The following is an 18980-nucleotide window of genomic DNA, read 5'->3' on the forward strand; positions in this document are numbered from 1 at the left end:
CTCATAAAAAATGTCCTTTAATTGGTCAATTTGGATAAGATAGCAAACTCAGTAGTAGGGCTGGTAACCGAGCCGGATGAATCCAACAAATGATGGTCAAGTTTGGTTCGTTTCTTGTGTCAAGGCAAGTCCAGCATGAGCTCAGGAAGAGCCCGATCTAAACGAGACAAACGCAAGGAAGCACATTTACAAAAATATTTTTTTTTAGAAGTAAAATAAAATAAAATTTAGTCCCTAAACCTACTAAGCCAAGCTCAAACTAGCTTATTTCCAAAATAAAACTTAGAGGAAATAAGATTTGAGCTTTAAACTTGTTACTAGAAGTCCATAATATAAATCATATGTAAAATATATTTATTATTAATAAAAGAGCCAAGACGAACATTGGTTGTTTATGCTCAAGCTCGTCGAGACTATTTCATGAGTTGGGACAAGCTCTTTACAAGCCGACCATGAGCCAAGTCACCAGCAGCTCGTCTAGTTTCACAACCCTACTCAGTAGCCGGTACCCAATCATGAGTCTACGTAATTGAACCCAAAGTCCCCACAATCTCTTAGATGAGATAAAGCTAAGATAACCCACAATCGACATCATCCATTCGGTTATGGTAATATTAAAACTTTCACCATTTGAACCATCACGTCCATTCGATTCAACAGAAGAATCATGCAACTAAACCAAGAACCCTTGGTTAAGATGGTGAACTTCCCCTCATCAAAGTATCCATTTATCAGTGTTCGATATTTTTCAGTAGCTTCAATTGCAAATGGCAGTTTCATTTTTAGATATCAGAAGTCAATTACAAATTCCCAATCCAATTACTTTGCGTGACTGCATCTCCACTGGCAACCAAACATAATATCCCTCAGTTGAAAAACAGCAGAGAAACATGTAATCATCAAATATGCCCAATCTCCCTATTAGTTAATACTACATCTGTTGAAACAAATGAAACTCCATCTTAAATTACCACAAACCCATTTAGACTAGTTGTTCCTTATTACTGCACCTAGTTTTCCAAGACGTCAACCATGGATAATTGCAACCAACATCCCATGAGTATGAGAGTAATCTCAAATTATTTTGACTAAGCCCACCAATATCCACCTGCATATTGATATATTACAGAAGTCTCCAATGAAAAAGAAATTCAGTATCATTTAAGTATCACAAGACGGTTGATACTCTTCTTTTTGCAACTACAATTTTTTTCTTGCACCATATTGCAGTTGTTTCTTGAAGGTAGGACTTGCATTAATCGCAACACAAATTACAGATGCCTATGTCAAGTGACAACCAACAAGAAAGAAAAAGAAAGCTGCCCATCTACAAACAGAGTTTAGTCCTCTTAGTTGAGATGACAAATCTCTCGTCCCCAGCCAATATCCAAATCAAGGATCATTTTAACAGGAAAGAAAGAAATTATTGCAGAGAGTAAAGCAAAGAAGGTCCAAAGGAGAGGATATTCCAGCCTTCATTCATGCTTTTTTCCCCGTCATTCCAGCAACTACCTGCAATTGAAACAAACACTAAGACCTCAGAAAATTATTCTTAAAGTTGATCTAGTACCAGCAAATTTCCAACGAAGAACAGAGATGTATTATCTCTGATGAGAACCAGCTAGAGGCCTAGAATGAATTTACAAGCCCATATAGGACCAGGCATACATAAAAAATGGGAAGAATCGGGTGGATTTCCTAGATGCCAAGCAACAAGCTTCATTTTCAGCAATTTTACTTCGATTACTCAAATGCCAAATAAAAGAATTGAGGACAATTTGACCCATGAAATTGTAACTAAAAGCCCACTAAAGTAATCGAGTTGCTGAATGAATTGATCAGTAATCAGTTAAGTTTTCTTTTCTTTTTTTTATATTTACACGGAGAAACTGCCCCTGGATCAGAGACCTAGCCACGCTGGCTCTGCCTGCCATATTTACGATCACTGTCCTGGCAGCATAAAACTCCATGGGCTTACCCCTTGACCCCAGGGAGTAGCCACGCTTCGGCTTGCACTAGAGATGACGCCCATGTGATTTGAACCTAGGCCACCTAACTAGCAGACTAGGCCCCATCCCACTACGCCAAACCCCTTTGGGGCAATCAGTTCAGTTTTATGAAGCCATTTTTGCCATCCAAGAAACACTGAAGCATATCATTGGATGGGCAGATGTGACAGCACATAGGTACATCCCTCAGCATTTTGGCATGATCTTCAAAGATGAACCATGTAACAGTAGCCACTAATGTTCAAACACTTTATGATGGCTGGTGAGCATGAAACTACAGTTTAATCCAAAGTTACTTTGAACTCAGTCAACCATAAAGCTCCATCACCCATAGTTGGCAAACCCGGCGATCCGACTCGGGAATCATCCAAGTCGGATCAGATCATCCAGTAGATGGGCTGCCGATCCAGCCCAAACCTAGTTTAAGCAGGTTCGGGCTGGAATCATCCAGGAATTGCCCAACTCAGCACTGAAAGGCAACTCGCCGAGTCAGTGCTAGATCGGACGATCCAGGAATGTTTCAAACACACTGGTTCTGACTCGATTCACAGAGCCGAACCGGTATGTGAGTCGGTTCATTACAAGACGAACCGGTATGTGAGCCGGTTCATTACAAGATGAACCGGCCTTATATGATATTAGGGGAATGAGTCACTCGACTGTTCCCCTCCCCCGAATTTGCAAAGGAAGAAACCCTCAGCCAGTGACCACCAATGAACCCCTGTGATTTCTGCCAGACTGCCACTATCACCACTGCCGGCGGCTACCGATGAATGGCAAAAACAGGTTTTCTCTCTCTCACTCTGAGAGCCGATGCTCTCTCTCTCTCTCTCTCTCTCTCTCTCTCTCTCTGAGAACCGATGCTCTCTCGTCTCTCCATCTCTGAGAGTCAATGCTCTCTCTTTCACTTTCTCTCTCTCTCTAAGAGCTGATGCTCTCTCTCTTTCTCTCTCTCAGAGTGATGCTCTGTGTGTGTGCAATGTGCAATGCTGTTGAAAATTATTAGAACTTGGAAAGGTAGTGATTACTACTTTAATTGTTTTATTTATACTTGTGTAGCTTAATTATTAATATTTATTTCACAATTTTTATTATTGTTCTTATTTTAGTGGCTAGTTACATGTGAAATTATAAAGCTTATCTATTTTTTTTGTGCAGATATTTTGTAGTTTTTGTACTTTAATGCTTTGATTTTGGTGAATTTGCTGCTTGGGCCTTGGATTTTGATTATTTACATTCATATTGTAGAAAAACATAGTGTTATATTCAATATTTAAGGTATTATTAAAAAAACACTAAAAAAATTTATGCCCTAACCCGTCCGAGTTACCGAGTCGACCCCTGACCCTCGAGGCAAGGGTCGGGTGATCCGAGTCTGAGTCACAGGTTTGCCAACTGTCATCACCAAGATATGGCTAAGGACTTGGGTATGTATTTTTCTTTTTCATGGTGATAGATGACTGGCAAGGCTACATTACATGGATATTGCTCATTCTCACTACAAAACAAATGGAAAATTTAGCCAGAAATCAATCAGTGTGAGATTCAAGATAGAGGCATACATCCTTCAAAGCTGGTTGGGGAACTTGTTTTGATGTCTCCATGGAGTCCAGAATAGGCCTGACAACAGCAGGGAGAAATAAGCCTGAAAATTACATGAGAAATAGTTATGTGAAAGCCATGATAACACTTGATTCACAACAACCACCTTCTTGTGATTGAGAGTTCGACAGACATTTTTAACTGGCCTAATAGTTAAACGTACACTTTTCCAAGTATTCATCAAAGCTTTGCTTCACTAAAGCATGTGCTGTTATAGAGAAGATAGAGATCAATCCAATCCATTCAGGCATAACAGTAAGCATTTGTCAAAGTCAATACAGCTTTAAAACTCCACTAAATATACATTTTTATTCATTCTTAAAATGAGAACGACACTTTAGATCATAGGACTGCATGGCAACCTTGCCAGAATCAGAATTGTAGACTTGTAAAATGGTGAACAGTATCTAGAATGAAAATTGAAGAGCCAACTGGTTGGTTCGGAGGCTAAAACTGACAAGCCTTTTAAGGTTAAAAGTGATGAGCCTTTTGACCAATATAAAGATAGAATCAAAACTGTGAAGCTCAATGGTTTACATCACCAATAATGGATTAGCATCATATAGCAATTATCATGTCTATATATAATTAAAACTGAAGATGCCATCTCACAATAAGGCAAGTAAATTTTTTTATTGTTTGGGATCCATAAGGCACTCATAATGGTGATTCAAGTATGAAATTTTCAAAAACACACAAACTTTGGGCAATAATCAAAATATACCTAAGCTTTCAATGTTGTTAAAACACACCTACACTTTTTTCATGGTTAATTAAAAACCCAAGGGTTTACTCTCATCATATTTTCCATTAAACGTATCCTATAATTACCAAAACTTAGGTGTGTGTTTTATTATTGCTGAAACTTTAGGTGTGTTATTAAAAAAAATCCAAGAAATTTTTGTTTTTGAGGGTAAACCAGCAACTTTATCCTGTTAACTCAACTTCGGTTAATGATAACCCAATTTAAATGTGTTTTTAATTAACAGAGCATAAATTTAGGTGTATTTTTAACAATATAAAAAATCTGGGTGTGTTTTTTATTATTGCTAAAACTTTAAGTGTGTTTGAAAATTTCCCTATTTCAAAGTATCATGAAGCTACTATAGAAATACAAAAAACGAGGCAAGACACTATGCACAGTCATAACAACCAAAACTAAGGGTTTCCTTCAGAACAAGAGAAAGAAAGAAAAAATTCTAACAGGAAGATAAATTGATTATTCAATAATAAAACTGAATGATTCACAAAAAAGTATTTGCAGTAAAGAACTAAACACAAGAAGTCCCAATGACACAGTATAAAATGTCCAAGCTACCCTACTAAATAACAAAACAGTACAATTATCTAAAGGTTCATACATATGCCTGCAATACTTGAGAAATGACACCAATTAACTGCGGCCCCATGATGTCCTTTGGTACTTTCTGGATCAGACCAGTCGAAAGCTATGCCATATAGGTACAGATGTGAGTAAACAGGGTACGCCACATAAATTTCTAAAAGTATGGGTACATGGGTAATGGCTGTATATATCTATCCACAACTAATGATGAACGGATGGCTCTCCTTCTCCAACGTTGGAGTGTTTCATCAATCGGATCTTTATATATTTGTTCTTTACACATTATATAGTAAGCATTATGCTTTACAAGAAGATTTTACATCCAAACGTGTTTTTCAAAACATAAAAAATCAATGGCTCACAATGAATTTTAAATTTTACAATGCAAGGTATTATAGGCCGTTAATTTTATCGCTTTAAAAAGCACATATAAATATTGCAAAATCATAATCTAAAACATGTTGCTTACTAAAAAAATAATAAAACCCCAATAAGTAAAGTCCGATCGACGGAAAACTCAATTCTTTAGAGAATTTTCAATATCCACTGTCCATACTTGTGTATGAAGGGACAGATGCCAAATCCCTCACTCAAAAGAATTTTGGGGGATTTTGCATCCGATGCAAACAATTGAAAAAATGATGATTTTTTATATAATTTGAACCAAAACCACCACCCACTTGTAATTTTAGTAGGTGAAACTTTATTTATGGAGTTGCTACACATAGTAGCATGATGTTGATTAATTCTACCAACCTCCTCTGCCCAAGATATTGGATTTTGGGCATATGAACCCATTTGGTATTCTTTGTTTCTGGCTTGCCACTTTCATGGGAAATTGGTGAAAGAATGCACCTTAATTGTGCAAAAGAGGCTAAACCTTATTACCAACGATCGTTGTCATAATATTAACACGGTCGAAATCAAGATGCATTTTTCTATCTTAGCCCTTTAATAATGATCATTTGTCTTATTGCCATAGGAAAATACCATATTTGGTTAATGTGGACTTGGGATTTTATGTCAAGGCCCAACGATGCAGTTGCTACCTCATTTTTGTCATACTTGTTATGAAATCTTGATTAAATTTAGAACACCAGAGCAATATGGAAAAGGTGAACAAGACATTGAATATCTTCAAAAGCTTAACTTTTAGGATTTGTAAAAAGTTCCACTGAACTTGTCATCCACTAAGCATAATCACCTCTCCCTTGGATTAGTTGGCACTAATGGGTAAAATACCTTTTACTCACAAAATATGTGCGATTGTTGCTAGAAATACTTTCCATGAAAGGTGAAATTGACTTTTCCTAGACAATGCATGAGAAATGTCAAGGTAAGAAAGAATAAAAAAAATGACCATATTGTCCTTGTAAAATGGCACAATCTCCAAAATGCCTCACAATTTGTCGAAATCCTCCCCATGCACAAAATTTTGAATCCCAACTTTTTAGGACATTTTGAACCTTTGCACAGGCGAACCTACTGACGTTCGCATGATCGATACGTATGTCGTCTGAAGGTCACAACATCTCAATAAAAAGGAGATTTGCATGAAGATTTCACGAACTTGGTGAAATTTGCATAAAAAATTTGCAAATCTAGCTAAGTTGAATCCCAACAAAGGAGATTCTCATATCAAATGCGTGCATCTTCTGAGGTTCGCAAGCCCTATGCGAACCTTCTAGAATTGAAAAGTTTTACCTCGGCAGGTTTACTCCATACATTTGCAGCAGTCCTGACATTCGCGCAGACGTCATGCAAACCTTCTTTAACTAAAAACTCGCTTAATGTCAAGACGTATGTCTGCAAATATATGTCAGACCTTCAAATCATTGTTGAGAATGTCCATAAACTTCGCATATTTTTTTATTCAAGCTCGCTCACAGGTTCGCATCACCCATGTGTGGACATCACAATCACAGATACAATGTGAACCTCTTTTTAATAAAACTCGCATAAAATCTAGACGCACATCCATAAATGTGTGTCCTGACTTTCAAAAAAATGTGTCATGAACAGCCTTACCTTCGCACGTTTTCTGATTGCAAGTTCGCGCACATGACATGTGAACCTCAAATATAATTAAGTTGGGAATGTCCTTACCTCTACATGTAAATGTCTACAAGTTTGTGAATGTCCCCCTGACATTTGCGAGAAGACTCGCGAACATCCTGCGCACATGCAACACTTCGAACATCAATTGCAGACATCCCAAACATTCGCATATTGAACATGAGATTGGCAAATATTCTCATGAAGTTTCTGCAAATCTCCTCATTCTAGCACGTAACATTTGTGAACTTTTGTATGGGCATTAAATGTGACTCTTCATATGTATCAAAGCTCTATTTCGAATATGAGCACAATTTTTTAATAAAATTAGGGTTCTTAATGAGGGTTTTGTGGTCCCCAACATGTTTCACCCAACAAGTTTTTTCGACGAGGTGTCATTTTTCTTGTCTTATCTTCACCACGCGTTGGCACATTAAACGAGTTTTTGAGCACCTGGCACATCATTGACAACGAGATATTCTAGTAACTACAAGTTTCGCTCCTTGTAATAGTTGAAGCAGTTGTTTTTTAAAACAGTGGCATGACTCAGTTATTTTGTGAAACAATGGCATGGTTCAAGTTATTTTTGCATATTTAATAGCTTATTTTGTTTTTTGTTTAATTCAATTTCATGTGAGTCACCTTTGCCCACTTTTTTTTCTTAATTTAGAATGCCTCTATCCTCGAAATTGGTTGTTTATCTTTTGTTTATCTTGTATTATAAAGATGACTACAGAACAATGGCATGATTTTCAAGTTATTTTTGCATTTTCAATACCTTATTTTGTTTCTTTTTTGTAATTCGATTTCATATGAGTCTCCTTCGGCCCGCTTGTTTACCTCTATCTTCGAATTTGGCTATGTAGAAAATTATCTATCCTTTATTATAAAAATGACCAGTAAAGAAACTGTCATAGAGGCACCAACACCTACTGATGGATCAGAGAAAGGGGTAAGATATGTACATGTTATAGAAAAAGGAAAGAGGGAGTTGGGGACATTCTTGCTCTATTTCTTTAGCACATGTGCGTTAATTGACACTAGTGGAAAGATGATCCATGCATCTTATGTACAACTTGTACAAGACCTGAATCGTGTCGATGAATTTGCATGGAAAAAGCTTCACTTACACACCTATATGCAAATCTAAGTCAAGTGAAGCAAGAAAGAAAAAGCTTAGCCAACATGTTGATTTTGTTGGACGTACGAAAATTGATTCATTGATTTAATTTGATTTATATGAAAACATGAATTTGTGATCTTTGATGTATTAATTCGTGTATTGATCCTTGCAGGTTTGGATATGGAAGCACATATCGATTAGAAGGCCCCTTAGACATGACCCAATGCATGGATTTTCATATATGGCTACGTGGAAAAGGTCACGTAAGGGACAAAACGAAGAGTAAGAGAAAGAGGAGAAGGATGGAAGAGAAAATGGTCATCCCGTAGAAAGAGCCATTTGGAGCATACGTGAAGCAAGTAGTTCTAGATTTATAAATAATGTAATATACTTATTAATGAATGAAACTTCATTATGTAGGTAACATGGTGCCTTATAGAGAAGATGATCATTATGTAGGTAACATGGTGCCTTACAGAGAAGGTGAAGATGATGGCATGTATGTGGTTGCCCATGACATAAAGCTCGCAAAAAAGGACATTTGGTTAAACAACATGAATAAAAAATGCCAAATGAAGAGCCGAGTTGTTCGATAATTTGGCTATGGTCAGCTACAATCCAATCACCCTCCCTTTAGCTACAATCCAATCACCCTCCCATATATATATATATATATATATATAGAGAGAGAGAGAGAGAGAGAGAGAGTAATGGGTAGGTGTGAAATGATATGTGCTAAATGAGTTTTTCAGGGTTTTTTGGTTTTATTTTTAAATTCTGACCGTACAGATGTGATCTATGTACTTGATTTTATAGGGATCAGCTCTTGAAGTGTTCGATTCCGACACATGGGTGGGTTTTTATAAGGTTTGAAAAATCAATGGTTCAAAATCTTTGTAAATTTTTGAGACTCCAAATATTGTTTTTTTCATTGAAAACACATGAACCAGGTGTGGATTCCTCGTAAATCGACCATGCCCAAAACATTTATGGGGTCGAAACTGTGAAAAAAAACACCGAAGGCATGTCTAGATTAGATAAGCTCCGTTATGGACCCTCACCATGATCCGTTCCGCATTTTCCGCCCAGCTCTAGGACCCATCCTGGAAATCCTGTCCAGCCTAGGATCCATCCAAGACTGGGACTCTAGCCAGCCTGGGATTCCTCCAGGATTGGGACTCTGGTGGGACGCCCCCTAGGAATCCCATTTAGCATAGGACTTTGCTTTTGCTACTCTATAAATAAGTGTCTTTACTTCAGTATTTTTCAATGAATTTTTGAGGTATTTTCTTCAAGGTTTCTCTCTCTCTCAGCCGGTTTCTCCATTGGCTGAATCCCTGCCTAGGAATCGACCCCTGGCTCCCTCCTTGTGTTACTGTGCCCATGCCTTGACACGCCCCTGCTGCAGCACCCTACCACCACAACCGTGTCCCCTGCCCTGCAACACGGCTCCACGCCCTGCGCATCTCCCCCTTTCCCTTGTCGTGTTTGCCTGCCTAAGACAGCCCTGCATGCTTGGACATTGCCCCAGCCTAGATTGTGTCCCTGCCCTGTGTCCCTAGCCTAGCCGCACCAAGGCCTCCCACGTGTTGTTCTTGTTTCAGCCATGCGTCAGCCCCCTGCCGCATACCCTTGCTAACGCCCTTCATCGCTCTGTGTGCCCATATCTGGTAGGATCGACCCCTCTAGGAATCGAGTCCTATCAATTGGTATCAGAGCATCTTCTTCCTGGCAAGCAACGCCGACCTGCATCCTGCACAATCAACGCAACAACAGCCCATGCCCTTCCCGGTCTGTTAAGTAAATTCCCACGCATCTATTCAGAGCTTTTATCTTATTTGTTGTGTTGGATTTTTTACTGTAGAGGATTAGATCAGTCCCAATCTATGTTGTCAAAGGAGCGCCTAGGTGCTGGGCGGCGCCCAGCTCGACTAGGTGAGCTACCTAGTCGGTTCAGTATATATATATATATATATATATATATATATATATATATATATATATATATATATATATATATATATATATATATATATTGTGTATGTTTTGTTTATCTACTTTATTGATTAATAATTGTTTGTTTTGAAATGTTTAATTAGAACAATGGAAGATACAAACCCAAGTAATATTAATTGTTTGTTCGATGTTTAATGTCATTCACTCTTATGTTTTGACCGTTTAATATTAATTGTTATGCTTCATACATGCTTTATTTATCTCAATATTGTGTAGTTTATCTTTTTCTACATTGTTTGTTCTTAATTTTTTTTGCCCGCCTAGGTCTTTTTGAAGGTCCACCGACTAGCCCCCCGCCTAGCGCTTTTGACAACATAGGTCCCAATACTGATCCATATTGAATATGGAGGATTCGATTTAGTTCTTGTGTCCTGTATTATATTTCGGGATTCCAAAGCGTCGGACAATAGTCCTTGTGGCTTTTATAGTTGTGAGGATGATTTTTCCTAGCCCGCACCAAGCCTGATATGTATCCTAGTATAACCTAGGCACTTTTGGGAGGGTCTGACCAACCCAAGTGCATAGTGACAAATATCGCAAGATTTACGAATTTCTTGCATTTTTTCGCAAAAATTATTCTAAAAGTTTAAAACAGCAATTTTTTGCGAGATTTATAAAATATCACGATTTTTTCGTTTGTGACAATATCTCACAAAAATATCATGAGATTTTGTAAATCTCGCAAAATATCAGCACAATGTTTGCCACAAGTAAATCACATTTTTATTTTTGACAAAGTTGCAAATCGTGTTTTTTTTTTTTGCAAATAGGTTTGAGAGCAAAAGGCTTTCTCCGTCGAGCCAAGCCCTAAGCCCTCTTCTTCCTCCCTCGGGTTTCTGGCCCTCTTCTTCCTCCCTAGGGTTTCCTGCGTGAAGGGGTTCTGGCATCAGGAATCTAACGGTGAGTGGTCTCTCTCTCTCTCTGAAGTGAAAACACTAGTATGGATGGTAGGCTCCCAACTTCACCGGCCTTTGCCAGATCATTCATAGGAGGATCTTGATTCAGGAAGCCAATTTGATCAAGCATTATATTCGGGCAACTCAATAGACCATGTTGTTTGAAGTCGAGGAACTCAATTTAAGCCTTGAAGGCCATTATGATCCACTAAATCTTGAGGTTGAGGTCTCAACTCTCAAGTGAATAGCATTCAAACAGCATCTAATAAAAAGTGTTGTTGCATCTAATAACTATTTGATCATTGATAAGTTCTTTTTTATTTAATCATTATTGTACATGCTGAAATCCTCATAATCAATTAATAACTATAATTTCAAATGAGCACAATGACTTATTTGTAGGATTTTTTGTTAGACATGCTAAAAGAACATCTTCCATTTTTTGTTTGAGAAAATAGATTTTTTTTTGCATGTAAAATTAATTATGTAGTTAGTTTTTTTTTTTTTGATTTTTTCTAAATGTTTTTAGATTTTTTTGAGAAATTATTTGATTTTTTTTATATTTTCCCAAGAATTTGCCAAAAAAACTCAAGAAATATTCAAAAAGTTAAAAATCTCTTGAGAAATTGTCGTTTTAAACTTTTGTCACTATGCCCAGGTGTTTGACATCCCAAGGCGTGTTTGTCTTGCGTATGGGAGCCCCATACCCACCTGGCCATTGCGCACGCGGCGCTACCGGTATCGTACCGCACTCTTTTTCGTATCGTAGCGAGGGCCCAAGCCCTTCTTGTTTCCATAACCCTAGAAACCCAAAGTATGACTAGGGCATAAGAGACTGATTTTAAGGTGAAGTCCACAAGATTATATGAGAGACTCGCTAGGTTCCAACTTAACATAGGTACTCTGAGTAAGCGTGTGGAAGCGCTCAACGGCAAGATGGATGAGTGTTACCAATGTCTACTCATGGCCAAACTCCATGCGGATTTCAAGGCGAAGTCCATAGGATTAGATGAGAGACTCGCCAGGTTCCAACTAAACATGGGTACTTTGAGTACGCATGTGGAAGCGTTCAACAAGTTGGATGAGCATTACCAACGTCTACTCACAACCATGGATACCATGCAAGGCCAGCTGAATCGGTTGATCGATCGTCAAGACCATAATGGGGAAACTAGTGGGAGTGGCCAAACGTCAGGGTCTACCAATGGACCCTACCAAGCCTGCCAACCACTATTGTAATTTCCCAAATTCACCGGCTTTGATCCGACGAGTTGGGTGTTTCGGGCCAAGCAATACTTTCAGAATGATCGAACGACAGATGAAGATCGGGTGGCCTTTGCTTCTATCTACTTAGAGGATGTCATTCGATGGTTTCACTGGTTTGAGACCCTGTTGGGCACGCCCTCTTAGGAGGCTTTCTCAAGGGCCCTTATTAACCGATTTGATTCATATGCCTACACCAACCATCATGTGGCGTTGTCCAAGATTTGTCAGCAGGGCAGCATTATCGATTATCATGCAGAGTTCAAGAGGTTGGGTAACCTCGTCACTCGATGGTCCCAAGAGTCACTAACCGGGACCTTTATTGCGGGTCTCAAACCGAACTTAGAGATTGACGTACAAGCCACGAGCTCTATCACCCTAATGTAGGGTTCCGAATTGGCACGTGTGGCCGAGGAGAAACTCTCCAGGATGAACTCGACCAGGTGGGTCGTCCACTCAGAGGTAAGCAACCCCGGGGAATTTGTCCTCTGGCAAGACTGTGTCCCTTCCCGAGCAGCAAGTCGCATCTCCTAGGTCTTCTGAAAGGGCCCCTGAGCAACCTACTCAGTCAGCACAGGTGTCGAAAGCACGGCCCAAGGTTCAGATTAAGCGACTCCCCCGCGAACAAAAGGCAAAGCGCCGGAAGAAAGGCCTCTGCTATAACTACAATGAGGTTTGGGAACCAGACCACAAGTGCAAGGTTTTGAACATGTACTTGGGTGATAGTGAGGCCAAGGGAGAATTCAGTGATGGTGAATTGACTGATGAAGCTGAGGACACTCTGAAGGAGAATCCGAAGATCTCGTACCATGCATTAGCTGGCGTGGAGGTACCTCAAACGATGAGGGTATCTGGCAGAATCGGTCAGTTGTTGATTTTTGTGTTAATTGACACCAGTTCGATGCACAACTTCGTGTGTGCACAAACGACTAAGAGAGCCAAGTGCACGTCCACCCCTTAGCACCCCTTCAAGGTGGTGATAGGGAACGATAGCAAACTTAGGTGCACAACCCTCTGTCCAAGAGTCCGTCTAGAGATCCAGGGCACTATCCTGACCACGAACATGTACATACTGTCAATCAAGGGTGCAGACGTGATACTCAAGATGTAGTGGCTCCAATCCTTGGGTTATGTCTAGTAGAACTTCAAGAACATGATGATGGAGTTTGAGTATAGCGGCAATTAAGTATCGATCTGAGTTCCTCCCATGACACCTACTCTGGCCAAGTCTAAACAGCTCGCCAAGATGGTTTGAGAGGGAATGTCGTAGATCTTTCTGATGGTGGCTGCAGACGGGGCAGCCACCGCTCTTACAAACACCCTTGTCAAATCGGAGGCCTTGCTGCAGGAGTTGGGCATGGTGTTCGATGAGCCCAAAGGCCTCCCTCCTCGATCGCACGACCATGCGATCCCTATTGAGCCGCGGACCAAATCTGCGAATGTATGGCCTTACAGATATGCACATGCTCAAAAGCGGGAGATTGAGCAGTTGGTTAGGGAGATGAAGACTAGCTGCCGGCCCAGTACTCGGGCCATTCTAATTGTTATTTAAAGAACCTACTATAAGGTGTTTCAAAAAGAGTAATTGTGGACAACAAAGACCACATGGAAGATTTTCTGATCATGTCAGTGAAGGCAACCTTTATCTGGTTTATCCTCATTGCTGCAACCTTGTAAAGTATGCCCTTGTTTTCAACCCCTCGTGAGAGTAGCCAAAAGCATTGGACAGTGAAAGAGACCCTTCTCATGGAAAGAATCCAAAGCAATCCAGGTCAACTTGCCCATTTAATGGTGTACTGAAATTTCATCTAGGCATGTTTCACACATCTGAGAGAAATACTAATAATTATTAGAACACTTTTCCTATTAAACAAGGCCCATGTTTTATTGTATGAAAGACCAACATAGTCTAGAGGAGTTTGAGTGTATTCTGGAGTAATATCATATTCCTATAAGCTGCATGTAAAGACTCCTCTCCATGTGATCTCTTTGATAGTGGAGCTCCAAAGTGCTGCCAAATTCCTGTCTGAAGATAGAGAATTCATTAAGAATGCAGAAAACACTCAGGTTCTGTGATACTATAAATAAACCCGACTAGGAGCATCTACACCTTTCACTACTTGAAGCATATTGTCATGCTGGCATGCTGTAATGACGCTCGTCTGTCCATCCTTTTCATCCCAGTTGCAAAAGGAATCTAATGACAATGGTGATTCAAGTAGGATGAGCATCCTCCTTGGACATCCACCTTTCAGGCAAACATAAGTGAAAAGACGTTGTCATTCACTGGGTTTGGATCTCAGGATCCAAACCCAATTTGTTTAATTTAAACACATGCTCATTAATGGCATGTTGTAATCTGTCACATGGGTGCGGGTGCGGCACTTTCAAAAACCTTGGGTGCGGGGGTGCGGCAATATATATATATATATATATATATATATATATATATATATATATATATATATATATAGAGAGAGAGAGAGAGAGGAGGGTCCGGGGGTTCCCCCCCAGTGCGGATCCCGCTGACTGTGGGCGGGGGGGGGGGGAGGGGGGAGTATAGGGGGGCAGCGCCCCCCACCCACCCCCCAAGAAATTTTTTTTAAATTCCGCTGCCCATTTCATAGGGCAAAATTTTAAAAAAAAATCCAAAAATGGACCAAAATGACCCTAGGTGCGTTGACCACACCTAGGGTCAGGTTGACCGCACCGGGTGCCGCACCCGCATCGACGCAGGTGCGGCACCTGTCTGGCCGAATCCCTGTGACATAGGTTGTAATTCTAGCATATCATGTAATGGGTATTTTCGTACCCTAATTTTGTATCTGTATATACTTAATGAGAAGCAGCCGCAGACCCTGAATTGGGTATTCTCACACAGCCATCAGAGTGTCTCTCTCCTCTCTAACCATTTTCTCACATGGTATCAGAGCACCAGGCGTATTCTGAAGATCTGATTGTTCTTATGAGCCTCTCCAACATCTTCCAAGGTATCTCTCAAATCTAAACTTACCTATTCTTCATTTTCTTTATTCTTCCTGAATTCTTTTTAAGCCAAAGTCCTTACCTGCAACGTATTTTTCTATTTTTAAAATCTGCATCAGATCGCTTCTTTTACCCATCAGATCTGATAGTTTCTCTCCTTATTCCCCTTCTCCTTATTCCCCTTATTCTTCTATTCTCCAACGTATTCTTCTATTCCCTATTTTGATCTTTTGCGTGATTTCACAAATTGATATCACGGCCATATTGTTCTTTCTTTTCTTCAAATTGACGTAAGACCTGATTCAGATCTGAGTAAAATCTCAGATCTCTTTCTTCTCGGATTTCTTTTCTCCTATCCTTCTTTGCATTTTTAAAAAAAAAACATGTTACATTCAAATAACGTGTTTTTGTTTTGCATTTTATTGACTGATCTTTATTTAGATCAGTTTACTGCATAACCTAGGTTTTTGTCTTGGGTCTGCTGTAAAAAAAAGGCTGCCGAGTTCTCTGAAATTACATATTGGTTCTGAATTTTATTTCTGAATTTTGTTTGTTAGTCTTTTACACTGAAATTACATATTGGTTCTGAAATTACTCTTTTTGTTCTATTCCACCTTGTTTCTAATTTTCCCTTGCTTTCACCTTCAATCGCCTATGGATTCCTTTTTTTCCCCTCAATCTGGCTTTTCTTCCAACTTTCTTAGCCAACTTGTATCTGAAAAATTGAACAATTCTAATTTTCTCACCTGGAAAAGACAAACCATCCCCTTCGTAAGAAGTCAGGATCTTTCTGGACATCTAGATGGCTCTATTTTTGTTCCTCCGGAGTTCATATCACAAGATGGCAAGACTGGAGAGGGTGACACTTTCATTATCTTTGTTAGAAATCCAGAGTATATATCCTGGATAAAGCGAGATCAGGCTTTGGTTGCCTACATCACTTTCACCCTGTCTCAGGAGATGCTTGTGGCAATCCCAGATGACTGCACAGGTATGCAGTTATGACATCGTCTTGTTCAAACGTATTCTCAAGTTTCTCAGGCTAGAGTTTTATTTTTAAAGAAAGAGTTTCAAATGCTGAGAAAAGACTCCATGACTGTCATGGAATACTTAAACAAAATGAAGACTATCACGGATCAGTTGGCCATCGTGGGTTGCGCAGTCAGTGATAAAGATATGGTGCAGCAAACTTTGAGCAGGCTGGGGCCCGATTATCATATAATGGTTACTTCCTTTCTGTGTTTGCCAGAGTTACCTACATTTGAAGACCTTCGTGCTAAGCTCTTACAGTATGAGATGACTTTCAAGGGATTCTTTAAAGGTAATCACAACCCCATTGGAGCACACGACGTTCTTGCCAAAGGAGTTACCTATGGTCGAGAACGTGGCAGGTATGAATCTCGAGAAAGAGGAGGTCAAGAGAGGAATGGACAAGGAGCTCATGGAATATTACCTACTCCCAGTATACCTCCTAATCTGCAAAGGCAAAGGACAATACCTACCTGCTTTCTCTATAACAAAAAGAGGCACATAAAGGCAAATTGCTAGTTTAACCCGCAAAATAAAGGCAAACAATTGGAGACAAGAAAGGGAACAGATACATTGAAGAATATTGGAGAAGTCAAAGAATTGTTATTATCTGTCTTGGCTGAGTTGAATATCAAAAAGAATGATCAAGGCACTTGGTATATTGATTCTGGTGCAGCCACTCATGTTACTGGTGATGTTGGTAAGCTCCTAAATCGTGTTCCTTATGTTGGTAGAAATAGTATAGTCACTGGAGATGGGTCTCACCACCATATTTCGCACATTGAAAATTCTATAATTCCTATGTCCAACTCTTCTCTTGCTCTTTAAAATGTCATTCATGCTCCTAATATCAAGAAAAATATTGTTTTTCTCTCTAAACTTGTAGATGACATTAATGCTTCTATTAAGTTTACTCTTTTTTTTTTTGTTCGTGTTAAGGACCTTCACACGAGGGAAACGTTAGCTGAAGAAAAACGTCAAGGGAATATGTACGTGTTCCAAGAGAATCCTTCCTCTCGTGTTCAGCCTGTTGATTCCATCTTGAAGCTCACATCATCATCTTCAGTTCCTCCTGAGAGTGTTTTTAATCTTTCTGAATGTATTGAGCCAAATCTTTGGCATGGTCATCTGGGTCATTGTAGTAGTCGCTTTATTGATAAGCTTGTTTCAAGTAGTCTTATTCCCAAGTCAAGTCTAAATTTAAGTGTCGATAATAAAAATGTTCTAGTTGTCTTCAGTGTAAGAGTTATGTTCTTCATTTTCATTCTATTAATAAAAGAGCTTTAAGACCATTTGAAATTATATGTTCTGATGTTTGGGGTCCGGCTCAGTTCCTTCCATGTCTGGCACTAGATATTATCTCATCTTTGTTGATAGTTATTCTCGATATACATGGATCTTCTTTATGAAAAGTAAATCTGAAACCTTCAAGTTGTTTCAGAATTTTCATTCTTTTATTCAAAATCAATTCTCTAAGAATATTATTTGCTTCCAATGTGATAGAGGGGGTGAATTCTCTTCAAATGACTTTATTAGTTTCCTCCAGACAAATGGAATAAGTAGGCAGGTGTCTTGCCCTCACACACCTTAACAGAATGGGATTGCTGAACGAAAGCATCGCCATATTGTCGAGAGTGCAATGAGCATGATAGTAATCTTCCAGTTATCTTTTAGGCAGAGGTCTTTCATACATCAGTTTATGTCATAAATCGATTGCCAATGAACATCTTGAAAAACAAATCACCCTATTTCTCTTTGCATGATGTGCATCCAAATTATCATGATTTGCGTGTATTCGGATGTGTGTTATGTTCATGTTGACAGTTCAATGCAGCACAAGTTTCAAGATAAGGCCTTAAAGTGCAAATTTGCGAGGTACACTGATGATTACAAGGCTACAGATGCTATGGTCCTGTGAGCAAGTGCATCAAAATATCCAGAAAAGTTGTGTTTGACGAATCAAATTTTGGTCATAATGCTAACACTCCTGAAATTGAAGTTTATCACCCTTGGTTGAACTCATATCTCTTTTCTAGCATTGATGATGGTTTTTCTTCTGAATGTAGTCAAAGAGATGAGAGAAACGTATCTACTGTTGCACAAAGGACTCAGGAAAGTGTGATTTCTGAACCACTATTGGCCCCCAAAAGATATAAAGGCATTGTTTACTCTCGACGTGAGAAGGAGATTTCTCCCAGCTCTAATCAGGAGCAAAATTTTCATCCTGTTTTCATTCAAAAGGTCTACCCGATCTCGACATCCTATTGATAGGTGGGTTAGTTATGAGAACTTCACGATGGATTTTCAACTCTTCATAACCTCTATGGGCAAGGAAGATCAACCTGCAACATTTTATCAAGCAATAAATTATAAGAGATGGATTGAAGCTATGAACGAAGAAATGAAGGCGCTTCATGAATGTGGCCTATTGGATGTCGGTGGGTCTTTAAGGTTAAAACCAAAAGCGATGGATCCTTAGAAAGATATAAAGTCAGATTAGTGGCTAAAGGATATGCTCAAGAATATGGAATTGACTACGAGAAAACATTTGCTCCTGTAACCAGAATGACAAGTGTTAGAACCTTAATAGTTGTTGCATCAACCAAGAAATGACATATATATCAACTTGATGTGAAGAATGTCTTTTTAAATGAAAA

At 39.2% G+C, this 18980-nt stretch overlaps 1 protein-coding gene across 1 annotated transcript in view; it reads right to left on the minus strand.

The window, feature by feature from the left end:
* Window positions 1-1063: 1063 nt before the first annotated feature.
* The window catches only part of LOC149814746 (fiber), a 29272-nt gene continuing 11355 nt past the window's right edge, over window positions 1064-18980 (minus strand). Inside the window, exons 2-3 of the mRNA XM_089988571.1 lie at window positions 3572-3654; window positions 1064-1512 (exon numbers count right to left, since the gene is read on the minus strand). Coding sequence (XP_089844697.1) covers window positions 1480-1512; window positions 3572-3654 — 116 coding nt within the window. The 3' untranslated portion in view covers window positions 1064-1479. The remainder of the gene's footprint in view (window positions 1513-3571; window positions 3655-18980) is intronic.

Source organism: Nuphar pumila, chromosome 15 (genome assembly GCF_984573655.1).
Source record: "Nuphar pumila chromosome 15, dmNupPumi1.hap1.1, whole genome shotgun sequence".
Lineage (NCBI taxonomy): Eukaryota > Viridiplantae > Streptophyta > Magnoliopsida > Nymphaeales > Nymphaeaceae > Nuphar > Nuphar pumila.